This window comes from Mustelus asterias, chromosome 4 (assembly GCF_964213995.1).
Source record: "Mustelus asterias chromosome 4, sMusAst1.hap1.1, whole genome shotgun sequence".
Lineage (NCBI taxonomy): Eukaryota > Metazoa > Chordata > Chondrichthyes > Carcharhiniformes > Triakidae > Mustelus > Mustelus asterias.
This window is the reverse complement of record NC_135804.1, coordinates 9,374,125-9,390,523: the sequence shown is the minus strand read 5'-3', so window position 1 is coordinate 9,390,523 and position 16,399 is coordinate 9,374,125. Positions and strand designations below refer to the sequence as shown.

General features: G+C 46.6%; 1 protein-coding gene across 1 annotated transcript in view; it reads left to right on the top strand.

Moving 5' to 3' along the window:
* The window catches only part of adamts18 (ADAM metallopeptidase with thrombospondin type 1 motif, 18), a 249,863-nt gene that overhangs the window by 103,119 nt on the left and 130,345 nt on the right, over window positions 1–16,399 (top strand). The window contains exons 4-7 of the mRNA XM_078210979.1: window positions 53–252; window positions 7,251–7,334; window positions 8,931–9,090; window positions 13,054–13,159. Of these exons, the coding sequence (XP_078067105.1) occupies window positions 53–252; window positions 7,251–7,334; window positions 8,931–9,090; window positions 13,054–13,159 (550 nt within the window). The remainder of the gene's footprint in view (window positions 1–52; window positions 253–7,250; window positions 7,335–8,930; window positions 9,091–13,053; window positions 13,160–16,399) is intronic.

Genomic DNA, 16,399 nt, shown 5'->3' with positions numbered 1-16,399 from the left:
CTCCGGAACTGTATGTTCTCTGCTTCCTTCCCTCCCCACACTCCTGCCTTAGACATGCCTCAACCTCCACTGGAGGATATCCACATCTTGTCCAATGAGTACAGCCCCAGGAGCAGATTGAAACGCTCAGTCCTGGAATCCCGGAAAAACAGGGGACTGACGGTGGAAACTCTGGTGGTGGCAGACAAGAAGATGCTGGAGAAACACGGCAGGGAGAACATCACCACCTATATCCTCACCATTATGAACATGGTAAGCCAGTGAGAAAGGTCATATGTCAGTGAAGCCATAGTAGCCATTTCCTGTGTGCCTTTATTCTTTTAGAGTTGGGAATGAATATACAATCATCTACAAGAGGGTATTGCTCCTTAACCTGCCGCTGGGGTAGCACGGTGGCATTGTGGGTTAGCACTGCTGCCCCACAGCGCCAAGGACCTTGGTTCGATTCCTGGCTTGGGTCACTGTGTGGAGTTTGCATGTTCTCCCCGTGTCTGCGTGGGTTTCCTCCGGGTGTTCCGGTTTCCTCCCCCATTCTAAAAGACGTGTTGGTTAAGTGAATTGACCCAAACAGGCGCTGGAGTGTGGCGACTGGGGGAATTTCACAGTAACTTCATTGCAGTGTTAATGTAAGGCCTACTTGTGATTAATAAATAAGCTTAAAAAGAAACTTAAAAGGGGCCATAGAATTCCAGTGCTTTTCTCAAGGGAGTCTGCTATGTTTCTAGACTATCAAAGGAGCATAGGTCTGCAGTTCCTGGGCTCCCATTTTTGAATCCACCATAGTGACTAGTTCTAAACTTGAGGTCAGACACTTGATCACAAAAAGCAATTTAAAGTTTATTTATTAGTGTCACAAGTACGCTTACATTAACACTGCAATGACGTTACTGTGAAAATCCTCCAGTTACCACACTCCGGCACCTGTTTGGGTACAGTGAGGGAGAATTTAGCACGGCCAATGCACCTAACCAGCACGTCTTACGGACTTGTGGCAGAAAACTAGAGCACTCGAAGGAAACCAACGCAGACACGGGGAGAACGTGCACACTCCGCACAGACAGTGACCAAAGTCCGGAATCAAACCCAGGTCCCTGATGCTGTGAGGCAGCAGTGCTGACCACTGTGCCACCGTGCCAATTGGAGAAAATCTATTGAGTCAGTCTTACAGTTGAACAGTTCTATTTTTGGAGAGTCCTGTTCGCTGCACCCTGAATTAGCAGAAAACAGGAAAGAACAGCACTAATTTCTGAGTCAAAGCAATGAATCACAATGAGAGAGGCAATGTAGGGGAGTATACTGAGCTGAGGTCACATGTGCAGAGAAGCAGGTGGACATGACAAAATTCAGATGTGGCTGGTATGGAGCTTGGCATGACATACGAGGCAGTAACATGGTGAAGACTTCAGGTGTTTCTCACAGGAACATAGGAAATAAGAGCAGAAATAGACCTTTCAACCCCTCAAACCTGACCCACCAGTCAGTTAGACCATGGCTGACCTACACTATCCCCATATCCCTTGACAACTAGAAATCCGTTGGTCACTGGTGTGAACATACTCAATGACTGAACCTCCATAGCCTTCTTTGGGAAAGAATTACAAAGATTCGCCACCTTCTGAGTGAAGAAATTCCTCCTTGTCTCAGCCCTAAATGACTTTGCCCCTTATTCTGTGACTGCGTCCCCTGGTTCCAGAGCCTCCCAGCTGGGGAGGGCGGGGGGTTTAGAATGTAAACACTGGATGCAGGGCACTGCTAGGGTCATTGCAACTGACTTCAGTGACCCTGGGTCAAGGAGATCAATGATTTTGCTCATTACTGTTCAACGAAATATTCCCAGCAAAGCAAGCAGGATACCCACACAGTCCATGGTGCTTCCTCTGGCTTATCCCCTGTGTTGGGTCTGAGGATGTAACTTTGCTTGTTTTGAATGGAACTGCTCTGAGAGCTCCTACAACATCCTCCACTGTGTCCACTTGTGTGGAGGAGAGCAGAACAAGAGGACCGAGCTTATTTTTAAAATTCATTCATGGGACATGGGCGTCGCTGGCTGGCCAGCATTTAATTGTCCATCCCTAGTTGCCCTTGGAGGGCGTTGAGAGTCACCACATTGCTGTATCTCTGGAGTCACATGTAGGCCAAACTGGATAAGGACGGCAGATTTCATTCCCTGAAGGACATTAGAGAACCAGATGGGTTTTTCCGACAATCGACAATGGTTTCATGGTCATCAGTAGATTCTTAATTCCAGATATTTCTTATGGAATTCAAATTCCACCATCTGCCGTGGCGGGATTCGAACCCAGGTCCCCAGAACATTAGCTGAGTTTCTGGATTAATAATCTAGCGATAATATCACTCGGCCATCGCCTCTATACTAATTAGAGCTAAATCATTCAGGGATGGTATGAGGAAGAACTGTTTCACACAAAGACTTGCAGCGATCTGGAACACTCTTCCTCTAAGAAAACTTGGAGCTCAGGTGCCAGTTGATGTTTTCAAAACTGGGATTAAGGGTGGAATTCTCCACTCCCGCCAGGGAATCGCGGCGGGAGGCAAAAAATCTATTTCCCAACGGTGGGAAAACAGTTGGAATTTTGTTCCCCCTACTTTCCAGGTGGTCGAGCGTCCCAACATTAGTAACTCAGGTATGCTCATTAAAAGATCACCTTGCCAGAATAAAGCTCGCCCTCCGAATTGAGATTCCCACCAGCAAGGATTTAGAACATTCAGTTTTACGACTGTATATAAGTCGTGTGCACTTGACGAGTGTCACCTCTTTCACCAATTTGAGGTTCGTAGATGCTGCTTTCGCTTGGTTGGAGACCTCGCATAATTTCACTCATAGCGAGTGCTGTTAGCAAACGCTGTAGCAATGCTGGTCAAAGGAGGCAGGTGAGTGCAGGTGGGGGTCGGGGGGCAGTGGTGGTGTGCGTAGGATGGAAGTTGGAGCGAAGGCTGGGCAGGGGAGGCAGGCTTGCGGGGGAAGGGTGGGAATTATGGGGATAGCATCCAGGGAAGTGGGGAGGGGAGGCAATGTCAGGGGAAGGGGACGGGGTCAGGGAGAATGTCCAAGGAAGGGTGTAGGGGAGAATGTCTGGGGAAATTGGGTTTAAGGGTGTCAGTGTCGGTTTGGTGGCAGGGGGAGGAAGAATAACAGGAGAAAGCGGGGGGGGGGGGGGGGGAAGACGGTTAGTGCCTTAGAGAACAAAAACAGAAATGCTGGAAAATCTCAGCAGGTCTGACACATCTGTCGGGAGAGAATAGAGCCAATGTTTTGAGTCTGTATGACCCTTTGTCAGAGCCTCAGTGCCTTAGAGGGCAGGGTAGTGAGGTCTAAGGGGGTGAATGGTGGCACAGTGGTTAGCACTGCTGCCTCACAGCTCCAGGGACCTGGGTTCGATTCCCGGCTTGGGTCACTGTTTATGCATTCTCCCTGTGTCTGCGTGGGTTTCCTCCAGGTGCTCCGGCTTCCTCCCACAGTCCAAAGATCTGCGGGTTAAGTTGATTGGCCATGCTAAATTGCCCCTTAGTGTCCCAGGATGCGTAGGTTCGCGAGATTAGCGGGGTAAATATGTGGAGTTACGGGGATAGGGCGTGGGTGGGATTGTTGTCGGTGCAGACTCGATGGGTTGAATGGCCTCCTTCGACACTGTGGGGATTCTATGAATTCAGTATGGGGTGTGTGCGTGGGATGGAGGAGATGAAGGAAAGGGATGTGGTGGAGTGACAGGTCTAGGGAGAGACTCTGCTGGGTAAAGTTCTCATTGGGTGGGTAAGAAAGGGAGACTAGACGGGTAGCTTGGATAAGTGAATGTCTACCCAGGTGCCATTTAAATATGCTGCCAGGGTCTTCGACTCCAGTCGGTAACGACAGCACAGGTGATTTCCTTCTCGCTCCCACCACGAAATTTGCCAAGTTCCTCACCGATGGGTAATTAATGAACCGGAAAATGGAAGATTGCACATGTTCACTGGCTCTGCAGCTCAGCACGCTCACTATTCCCACCCACCACCGGACTGAGCCGCCAGAATGGAAAAGCCTCCCCTCAGAGTAATTTTTAGACATGGTTGTCAAGGGATATGGAACCAAGGCAGGTGAACGGAGTTGGGATACACGGGTCAAACACGATCTGATTGGATGGTGGAATAGGTTGAGGGACTGAATGGCCTCCTCCAGTTCCTACGACATCACCAGAGAAGCCTGGAGGCAAGACAATCGCGCTGACATGCCGTTGGGTGAGGAAGTTCATTTTCTTTGTCAAAAATTGTGGCAATATAATGAAAATTATTATATATTCTTTACAGAGACATGGTGTGGGGGAATTACTTGAGCAAACATTCCTGCCCTTTAAATTATAAAATTTAAATGTGTCAAAATGTTTTCCTTCCAGGGCTGATATTCTAAGCAAAATACTGCAGCTGACAATGTCCTAATGTGATTTATTTCACCATCGAGGGACAGCTCATAACTGCTTCGTTGGATGTTCCCCGGGCATGAAGCAGATGCTGTTATTTTCTTTGTTAAACACATTTTTACATTCCTTCTGAAATTTTACATATTTGTATTGTGAAATCTTTGATTATTAAATCTCTCCTGTCCACCCTAGGACAAGCTTTTTGTTCTTCCTTGCTTCTTTCACCTTGTGGCACGGTGGCACAGTGGTTCGCACTGCTGCCTCACAGCGCCAGGGACCCGGGTTTAATTCTTAGCTTGGGTCACTGTCTGTGTGGAGTCTACACGTTCTCCCCGTGTCTGCGTGGGTTTCCTTTGTGTAGTCCAGTTTCCTCCCACAGTCCAAAAGATGTACTGGTTAGGTGCATTGGCCATGCTAAAATTCTCCCTCAGTGTACCCAAACAGGCGCCCGAGTGTGTCATCTAGGGGATTTTCACAGTAACTTCATTGCAGTGTTAATGTAAACCTACTTATGACACTAATAAATAAACTTAAACTTTAAACTTTTGCACTGGTTTAAAAGCTTATTAGTTTCTGGCTCTCTGTAGTTCTGCTGGAAGGTCACTTGAACCAAGACGTTAACTTGGTTTCTCTCTCCACAGATGCTGCCTGGCCCGCTGAGTTTTTCCAGCATTTTCTGTTTCATTATTTCAGATTTCCAGCGACCTTGGTACTTTGTTTTTGTGTTGTGCCATTACATCCCCCCCATGCTTCTCTATTTTTGCCAACCATCGAACGTTGGTTCATTGCATCAGGAAGGACAGAACAGCTGGAGCTGTATCCTTTCAAAAAGAGAATTTGACTTGAGTTTGATTTGCTTTATTATTGTCACATGTATTAGCATACAGTGAAAAGTATTGTTTCTTGCGCACTATACAGACAAAGCACACTGTTCATAGAGAAGGAAAAGAGAGAGTGCAGAATGTCGTGTCATAGTCATAGTTAGGGTGTAGAGAAAGATCAACTTAATGCAAGGTAGGTCCATTCAAATGTCTTATGGCAGCAGGGAACAAGCTGTTTTTGAGTTGGTTGGTACGTGACCTCAGACTTCTATATCTTTTTCCCGACGGAAGAAAGTGGAAGAGAGAATGTCCAGGGTGCATGGAGTCCTTAATTATGCTGGCTGCTTTGCCGAGGCAGCCGGAAGCGTAGACAGAGTCAATGGATGGGAGGCTGAAAGGCGACTTGGGAGAGATCTTTAAAATTATGAGAAGTTTTGCGAGGGTGGACGTAGAGGATCTAGGGAACTTCAATACGAGGTGGTCACTCACAAATCCGGTGATGAATCCAGGGAACACTGCTTTGCACAAAGAATGCTGAAAATGTGGAACTCAGCATCGCTTGAGTAGTTGAAATGAATAGTGTTGATACATTGAAGGGAAAGCCAGTCACGTGTATGAGGGGAAAAGGAATATGCTGATAGGGTTATGTGAAGAGGGGATGGAGGAAGCTGATGTGAACTACAAACACTAACACAGACTTATTATTTGTGGGATGTGGGGATCACTGGCAAGACCAACTTTTGTTGCCCATCCCTAATTGCCCTGGAGAAGGTGTTGGTGAGTTGCCTTCTTGAATGGCTGCAGTCTACCTGTTAGATAGAGAGACCCTGGAGTTTGATTAAGTGACGATATGTTTACAAGTCAGATTGGTGTGAGTTGGAGGTGGCATTCCCATGTGCCTGCTCTCTTGGACAGTAAAGGCCATCAGTTTGGAAGGTGCTGTTGAAGGAACCTTGGTGAATTGGTGCAGTGCAGTGCATCTTGTTGATAGTACATACAGCAGTCACTGTGCCCGCGGTGAAGCAGGTGAATGCTTAAGGTAATGGATGGGGTGCCAGTCAAACGAGCTGAATTGTCTTGGACGGTGTTGAGCTTTTTGAGTGTTGTTGGAGCTGCACTCATCCAGGCAAGTGGGGAGTATTCCATCACACTCCTTGTGATGCCTTGTGGTTGGTGGATAGACTTTGGGGGGCCAGGAGATAAGTTGTTTCTGATCTGTTCTTGTAGGAATGATATTTAGGTGACATGTTCAGTTAGGTTTCTGATTAATGGTGGTGCCAAGGATGTTGATGACAGGGGAGGTGATGGCTGAGTGGTATTATCACTGGACTATTAATCCAAAAACTCAGCTAATGTTCTGGGGATCCAGGTTCGACTCCCACCACGGCAGATGGTGGAATTTGAATTCAATGAAAAAAAAATCTGGAATTAAGAATCTACTGATGACCATGAAATCATTGTCAATTGTCAGAAAAACCCATTTGGTTCACTAATGTCCTTTAGGGAAGGAAATCTGCCACCCTTATCCGGTCTGGCCTGCATGTGACTCCAGAGCCATAGCAATGTGGTTGACTCTCAACGGACAACTAGGAATGGGCAATAAATGCTGGCCAGCCAGCAATGCCCATGTCCCATGAATTAAAAAAAAATTGGTGATCGCAATCCCATTGAATATCAAGGGGAGGTAGTTAGATTCTCATTTGTTGGAGATGGAAATTACCTGGCATTAATGGAACACAACGAAGACTTGTCTCTTTTCAGCCCAATGTTTAATGTTACCCATGCCTTGTTCTATGCAGGCAAGCAGTTGAAGATGGTTGGGCCTTGGACACTGTCCTGAGGAACACAGTGATCTCCTGGGGCTGAGATGATTGGCCTCCAATAATCACATGTGTTAGCTATGTCTCCAGCCACTGGCGAGATTTCCCCACTGATTCCCAGCTTGAATGGCTAATTGCTGCGCTGTAATGTCTGTGGAATTCTAGGCAGTGACGTGCTGACTTTTTCCCCACAGGTATCCAGTCTTTTCAAAGATGGCACCATCGGAAGTGACATAAAGATTGTGGTTGTGAGCCTGTTACTTCTGGAGCAGGATCCAGTAGGTTGTTTTCATGCTCTTACCTTATGATTTATACTTGATGAGACACAGTTAAACCAAACCATAATGTTTGAGATAATCACCAACTCCCGGGGAGAGTATGGGCTACAGCTCAGGAGAGGGAAGGTCAAGCAGCCAATAAGAAAATGGTGAATTTATGACTTGTGCAGCACCTTTCATGTCCCAGAGTGCTTCACAATCTTTGAAATATTTCTGAAATCCAGTTACCACCTTAGTAATGTTGGCTTAACTAGTGGCCACAACACGGGAAGAACACCCCTGCTGTTCTACTTCAAATAGTTGTCAAGGGACCTTTAACACTCAACTGAAGGGGGCAGTTTACCACCCCATCCATTGGACAGCACCTTTGCCAGTGCAGGTTACTTGTTGTAGCCTAGTGTGAGGCTTGAACTCATGACCATCTGACTCAGATGCAAATTACTACTCATTGATTCACTCCTGGCACCAGAACAGAATACCCGCAAAGGGCATTGGTTTTCCACAACTCAGGTGGGGGAGTGCCTGGATATTTAGTAGATATTGAGGGGCATGAGAGGTGAAGATGGTACATTAGACAAGCCAAGTGTGCCCTAATAAGTCATTTGCAGTCTTCCACATCCTCGCGCATGTGTTGCATGCCTATAGAGAAATAAATATCAGATTTGTGCTCCATTGTAGCTTGTCAGAATATATGGGTATGTGCATGTGTATGTGTGATTACGTTAATTATAGTGTCCTCTCTTGGGTCAGGTGTGTTCCCGACATTCACCACGTGGGCTCATAAAATCATAGAATCCCTACAGTGCAGAATGAAGCCATTTGGCCCATCATGTCTGCATCAACTCTCCAATAGAGCATCTTACCCAGACCCTATCCCCAAAATCCCATGTATTTACCCCACTAATCCCCCTAATCTACACACCTTGGGGCACTAAGGGGCAATTTATTGTGGCCAATCCAACTAACCTGCGCATCTTTGGACTGTGGGATGAAACCGGAGCACCTGGAAGAAACCCATGCAGACATAGGGCAGCAGATATATGGGAACACCACCACCTGCAAGTTCCTCTCCAAGCCACTCACCATCCTGACTCAGAAATATATCGCCATTCCTTCCCAGTCGCTGGGTCAAAATCCTGGAATTCCCTCCCTAACGGCATTGTGGATCAACCCACAGCACGTGGACTGCAGCGATTCAAGAAGGCAGCTCACCACCACCTTCTCAAGGGGCAACTAGGGATGGGCAATAAATGCTGGCCAATAAACGTGCAAACTCCACACGGACGGTCACCCGTGGTCGGAATTGAACCCGGGTCCCTGGCACTGTGAGACAGCAATGCTAACCACTGTGCCACCATCCCACCCCCATGCTTGAAGATTGGCCATTTGGGTGACATGTCTGATGGCCTCCAGGTTACAAAGTAGTTAATTGGACTAAGCTGTCAAGAGATGTTCAATGTGGAGTTGTGTTCAATTAATTGCACATAAGATTGCCTTTGGTGTCGGCTGGAACTGTAACAATAATTAATGCTTGTCACACTCACAGAACTAATTGTGAAACAAAAGAAATGGGCTTGTGTTGGTTTCTTCTTCCAGCCTGGGTTGGTGATCAACCATCACGCGGACCAATCGTTGAACAGTTTCTGTCAGTGGCAGTCTGGGCTGGTGGAAAAGAATGGCAAGCGGCATGACCACGCTGTTTTACTAACCGGATTGGACATCTGTTCCTGGAAAAATGAACCCTGTGATACTCTAGGTAAGCAAAGCGTGCAGAGCAACCCCACAGGTGACTGTCTTTGAAGGTAAATGTGTCAAGAGCACTGAATTTAAACTCCCTCGCGGAAACCTTGCTGACGCCTACGTCGGCAGGATCTGCGGTCCCGCTGCCGCCGCACCCCCGCCGCAAGTTTCCCGGCAATGAGGGTTGCGTTCAATAAGCAACCCCGTTGACAACGGTGGGACCATAATATCCCAGCACCAGTGAGCACAAGCAACCTCTCATTACTGTGAAACACACCACAGAGTGGGAGAAAAATCCCTCCCTTTTCAGAGTTAAAGGATTTTTATTCATCAGTTCACTAGACACAAGTGTCACCGGCAGGGCCAGCGTTTATTTTTGCGCATCCCAAATTGCTCTTCCGAAGGTGCAGGCGAGCCTTCTTCTTGAATACAGCTAGTGGTTTGCTGGGCCATTTCAGAAGGTGGCCACATGGCTATGGATCCTTGAGTCATGTATAAAACAGACCAGGCAAGGATGGAAGGATTCCCCCATGTGAGTGAACCAGATGGGTTTTTACAGTAAGCTGACAGTTTCGTAACGATGGGTAATTGTGGCTAGCTATCTATTCCAGATGTTCCCCAACTGCCATGGTGGGATTGGACCACACGGTCTAGAATCACGGATGTGTTTCGAGCTTACTGACCTCTCCCACAATGACCATACGGGCTCTTGCAATTGACTGCAGCCCTCCTGGATTGCTGGAGGTTGAGCGGGAAAGGATAGAATCAGTGCGGCTGTATACGGGAGTAAACTGTTCTGGGCTAACCATCCAGAGAGCATGAGCTCAGATGTCAGTGTGGCCCTTTGGGAATTTGAGTTTAGTTTGAAAGAATTATTTGAAAACTAAAAATAAGATATCTGTAAAAACTATGAAACTATTGGATTATTATTAAAACCCCCAAAAATAATGACCGTTCTTCAAAGAAGGAAGGCTGATAACTTACCTTTTGACAAAGGGTCGTCTGGACTCGAAACGTCAGCTCTTTTCTCTCCTTACAGATGCTGCCAGACCTACTGAGATTTTCCAGCATTTTCTCTTTTGCTACCTTACCCGGTTTGGTCAACATTAAGTCCCACATTGACATGGGCTAGCAAGAAGCTTGACTGGAGGAAACTTTAGCAGCTAGAGAGAAATCCTCTCCACCTTGTTCATAGGGTGGCCAGGCCCGGGCAGTAAATGGTGCCTTTGCTAAGCATTAACAATATATAAAGATATCTTCCCATATAATTCAGATCTCTCGGATGAGAATTTGGCCTCCTTACCTTGCTGTACATTTGACTCTTTCCCTTAAGCTTCAGCGAACCAGGACTGAACACAGTATTGAGATTCTGCAAGAGGCCATACTGGTTGCTCTATGGAATCTCTGATTGCTATTGCCTTTTGTAATGAGCACAGAAGAAAGGAAGGGGGGTCTCCGAAGGCAATTCAAACTGTACAAGGAATCTACTCTCATATGGCTTGTCAGTTGGCTGTAGTTTTGAATTTGAAATTGTGTGTGTTGTGGAGTTGGGGGGTGGGGGGGCGGGGGGGTGCAAAGAGGGGGGGTTGTGTGTGTGTGGCGGGGGGGGGAGGAGATGGGGGGAGCAGAATTTTAAATAGTTTAGCAGGTCACAACAGGGAGATGCAATTGATGAGCTTAAAGGGCAAATGGTAATGATCTAGAAATTGGGCTGCAAGTACTTTGGAGGGGGGGGGGGGGGGGTGGCGGGGGTGTGGTTAGTGCACCCTGCCCTTTCCTTCACCCTCATGTTCGGTTCCAGGCTCTCCAGAATTTGGATCTCAGTCCAGTATTGCAGCTGAAACATAAAGAGTCCACCTGTCAAGAGGACTCCAGATTTGGGGCGCTGCTAGGTGCCTCAGCTTCAGTGAGGTGGGGAAGGACTGCTGCTCTGTCAAGAGGGGTTTGGGAGGTGAGACATTAAACCTTTCGATGGTAAAAGATCCCATGACACGACCTGAAGAAGAACAGTAAGTTCTCCTGATATCTTCGCCAACCTTCTTCCCAATCAATGTCACAAAAAATGAAACAGGTTCCTTGGACAGACAACCCTGTTTGCTGTTGCTGATATTTGACAGTCACGGCACTTCAAAAACAAATAATTGTTAATTGCCCTGGGTTATTTATGGTAATTTAGATGCAAATATGTTCTTTCTTCACATCCTATGTGACGTTACACATCGAAAATATGCACGGAATTTAGATGCTGGCATGGCTATCATTGTATGTGAGAAAATGAGTGACATCTTATTCTCTGGTTACAATGGTGCTCAACTAAGAATAAATCTCCATTGTAATGGAAGACTTTCAATGCTGCTACATAGAATGATGGTCACCGCAGAGGGAGGCCATTTGTTAAATCTCTTAGTACTGAGGTGTGTCTCCTCAAGAACTACTCCACAGTCAGGCATCAGGGAACATGGATCTTTATTCAGTCTATTCGCTCCACCCTCCAAATGTTGACTGCCCACTCAGGGTGGTTCCCATCCAGCTCACCCCACAGCTCAGGTCGCATGACCCCTTCGCTTCAAGGTGCTATGCCCCAACATACATAACACCCATTGCGTTCCTGCCAACTCAGGTGGGCAATTCAATCAGTCCCAATTTCCCTGTTATATCCCAGATAGTCCAGCAGGTTTATCTCCCTCAGCTACCTCTCCAATTTCCTTTTGAAATCTGACTTTCACATTCTTTAAGTCTTTATTGAGAAAGTACATACAAACCTCTATGCTGAAGGGCAGTGAGAAAGAGAAGGTTGACACAGCAACTTTCACACCTTTAGGATAGAAACATAGAAACATGGTCGATAGGAGCAGGAGGAGGCCATTCGCCCCATCGAGCCTGTTCCGCCATTCATTACGATCATGGTTGATCATCCAACTCAATAGCCTAATCCTGCTTTCTCCTCATAATCTCTGATCTCATTCGCCCCCAGTGCTATATCCAGCCGCCTCTTGAATACATTCAATGTTTTGACATCAACTATTTCCTGTGGTAATGAATTCCAAAGGCTCACCACTCTTTGGGTGAAGAAATGCCTTCTCATCTCCGTCCTAAATGGTCTAGACCGAACCCCTGGATGTCCCTACACCGGATGTCCTTCAGTGTTTTGCGGCCGCTGAAAAAGTTTGTGAAAAACGGTTGCGATGCAAGCAGGCCTGACAGAGGATTTGTACATAGCAAGCTCTCACAAGCTGCAGTGAGATAAACAACCAGTCACTCTACTTTCAATGATGTTGGCTGGGGAATAAATGTTGGAACAGCAGAAGAACTCCCCTGTTTCAAGTAGTGCCACGGGGTCTTTTTCATTCATCTCAACTGTTCATGAAGGCATCAATTTAATGTCTCATCTGAAAGACGGTACTTCTGACAGTGCAGTACTCCTGTTGGCGATGCATTGAGATGTTAGCTTTGATTATCTCAAGTTCATGGTTGGATTTGACCCATAGCCTCGTCACGGTGAGGCAAGTGGCCAAGTAGAAGGTGCAATGCAGAAAGAGAAATACCTCAAACATGAGGTAAAATGGGAAACAGGAATGAAAAAGAGGGCATCAATGTTATTTGGCCATGTCCCATAGTTCACAGGATGTGCAGTGTCATTCCTGGCTATTTCTGTATTTTCATATGAATGAACATCCTTGCGTATGGCCTGAGCTGAACTCCAGCCTCAGCTGATAATATAGACCAGTGGAGGAAGTGATTCAGCGCATTCATCACTGACATTGCTGGGCAGAGCCCTTTTAGAACAGCAGGGTAGCTCACTGCAGGAAGAGCGGATGTGGAGAAGGGAAGGAGGGAAAAAACTGCAGGACAGCTGCCACCCGCCAGTCAGAGCTCAGTGAGGAGTTGTTGCAACTCATTCGAGGTTGGAGGTGTGCGCTGTTTTGACTGTGACTGTTTGTTTCCGGGGGAGTTGCTGAAACTTGGCTTTGTTTTGTAGGTTTTGCTCCGATAAGTGGAATGTGCAGCAAGTACCGTAGCTGCACCATCAATGAAGACACCGGCCTGGGCCTGGCTTTTACCATTGCCCATGAATCTGGACATAAGTAAGTGATTTTCGCTCTCCTTTACATCCATGTTCTGGGCTTCTCCTTCCCGATTTTTCTCAGCTGTGGCCATGCCAGTTCTTCAGACCCAAGTTGACGTTCTTCATGAGCAAGCCCAAACAATGGATGTTGCAGCCTATTCAACTCATGGCCTCACATAACAAGATGTCAAAGGTGGCTCTATATTAAAGGTCACAGGGCTGCCACTTGGGAGTGCTTAGGGTGGAGCAGGAGACCTGGCTGATATAAACATACGAATTAGGAGCAGGAGTGAGCCATTTAACCTCTTCCACCTGCCCTGCCATTTGATAAGATCATGGCTCATCTAATTCATAAAATCTCTACAGTGCAGAAAGAGGCCATTTGGCCCATCGAGTCAACACTGACCACAATCCCACCCGGCTCTATCATCCTATATAGTTATCCCCTGACACTGGGGTCAATTTAGCATGACCAATCAACCTAACACGCATATCTTTTGTAGTATGGGAGGAAACCAGAGCACCCGGAGGAAACCCACGCAGACATGGGGAAAATGTGCAAACTCCACCCAAGGCTGGAATCGAACCCGGGTCCCTGGCGCTGTGAGGCAGCAGCGCTAACCACCCGTGCCACCATGTTGCCCCAATGTCACAAGTCACAGTAATTGTCACAGTAACTTCACTGCAGTGTTAATATAAGCCCACTTGTGACACCAATAAATAAACTTTAAAAAATTGTGGCTTTTACCTTTTCTGTTTACCTCCCTTGAGTCCCTTGTCAGTCAGAAATCTATCCAATCCAGTCTTAAAAATATTCGATGAACAAGCCTCGACTGCTTTCTGGGGGAACAACTTCCACAGACTAACAACCCACAGAGAAAAATATTCTCCGTATGTCTTCCTTAAATGGAAGATCTCTTATTCTTTAACGCTGTCCCCTAGTTCTAGTCTTTCCCACAGGGAGAAGTTGGCGTCGCAGCGAGGCTCTTCTTGCAAGCTGTGCCCAGCATACCCTCTAATTCCATCTTTTATTCTTGTTCTATGCTTCTAAAACTCTATTCTAACTTTTAAAAACTCTCTAACAATGAACAGCTTCTTCCCTGCTGCTGTCAGACTTTTGAATGGACCTACCTCGTATTAGTTGATCTTTCTCTACACCCTAACTATGACTGTAATGCCACATTCTGCACCCTCTCCTTTCCTTCTTTATGAATGGTATGCTTTATCTGTATAGCGCAAGAAACAATACTTTTCACTGTATATTAATACATGTGACAATAATAAATCAAATCACATCAAATCGGATACTGGCCCAACCTGTCTGGCCTTTTCTCATGAGATAATGACCACCATTCCAGGAATCAGTTGTGTGACCCTTCTGTGCAATGCTTCTAATGCAATTATAAAGACTGACAAATCCCCAGGGCCTGATGGAATCTATCCAAGGCTGCTCAGGGAGACGAGAGATGAAATCACTGGGCCTCTGACGCAAATCTTTGTCTAGTCACTGGACGCAGGTGAGGTCCCAGAGGATTGGAGGATAGCTAATGTGGTCCTGTTATTTAAGAAGGGTAGGAAGGATAACCCGGGTAATTATAGGCCGGTGAGCTTGACGTCCGTGGTGGGGAAGTTGTTGGAGAAGATTCTTAGAGATAGGATGTATGCGCATTTAGAAAGGAATAAACTCATTAACGATAGTCAGCATGGTTTTGTGAGAGGGAGGTCATGCCTCACTAACCTGGTGGAGTTTTTTGAAGAAGTGACCAGAATGGTTGACGAGGGAAGGGCCGTGGATGTCGTCCATATGGACTTTAGTAAAGCGTTTGACAAAGTCCCTCATGGTAGGCTGGTGCAAAAGGTTGGATCTCATGGGATAAAGGGGGAGGTGGCTAGATGGGTGGAGAACTGGCTTGGTCACAGAAGACAGAGGGTGGTAGTGGAAGAGTCTTTTTCCGGCTGGAGGCCTGTGACTAGTGGTGTTCCGCAGGGCTCTGTATTGGGACCTCTGCTGTTTGTGATTTATATAAACGATCTGGAAGAAGGTGTAACTGGGGTGATCAGTAAGTTTGCAGACGACACAAAATTGGCAGGACTTGCAGATAGTGAGGAGCATTGTCAGAAGCTACAGAAGGATATAGATAGGCTGGAAATTTGGGCAAAGAAATGGCAGATGGAGTTCAATCCTGATAAATGCGAAGTGATGCATTTTGGTAGAAATAATGTAAGGAGGAGCTATACGATAAATGGCAGAACCATAAAGGGTGTAGATACGCAGAGGGACCTGGGTGTGCAAGTCCACAGATCCTTGAAGGTGACGTCACAGGTGGAGAAGGTAGTGAAGAAGGCATATGGCATGCTTGCCTTTATAGGACGGGGCATTGAGTATAAAAGTTGGGGTCTGATGTTGCAGATGTATAGAACGTTGGTTCGGCCGCATTTGGAATACTGCGTCCAGTTCTGGTCGCCACACTACCAGAAGGACATGGAGGCTTTGGAGAGAATACAGACGAGGTTTACCAGGATGTTGCCTGGTATGGAGGGGCTTAGTTATGAGGAGAGATTGGGTAAACTGGGGTTGTTCTCCCTGGAAAGACGGAGGATGAGGGGAGACTTAATAGAGGTGTATAAAATTATGAAAGGCATAGATAGGGTGAACGGTGGGAAGCTTTTCCCCAGGTCGGTGGTGACGTTCACGAGGGGTCATAGGTTCAAGGTGAAGGGGGGGAGGTTTAACACAGATATCAGAAGGACATATTTTATACAGAGGGTGGTGGGGGCCTGGAATGCGCTGCTAGGCAAGGTGGTGGAGGCGGACACACTGGGAACGTTTAAGACTTATCTAGATAGCCATATGAACGGAGTGGGAATGGAGGGATACAAAAGAATGGTCTAGTTTGGACCAGGGAGCGGCACGGGCTTGGAGGGCCGAAGGGCCTGTTCCTGTGCTGTATTGTTCTTTGTTCTTTGTTCTATATCCTTTCTTAAATAAGGAGACCAAAACTGAACACAGTATTCCAGATGTGGGCGCACCAATGCCCTATACAACTGTAGTAAAACATCCCTACTTTTATATTCCATTCCCCTTGCAATAAATGTCAACATTCCCTTTGCCTTCCCAATCACTCACTGCAAAGTAAGGTTTTGTGATTCAGGTACCAGGATACCCAGATCATTCTGTACAGTTGAGTTCTACAATCTCTCTCCATTTTAATAATAGGTTGCTTTGCTATTCTTCCTGCCCAAGTGGACAAACTCACAT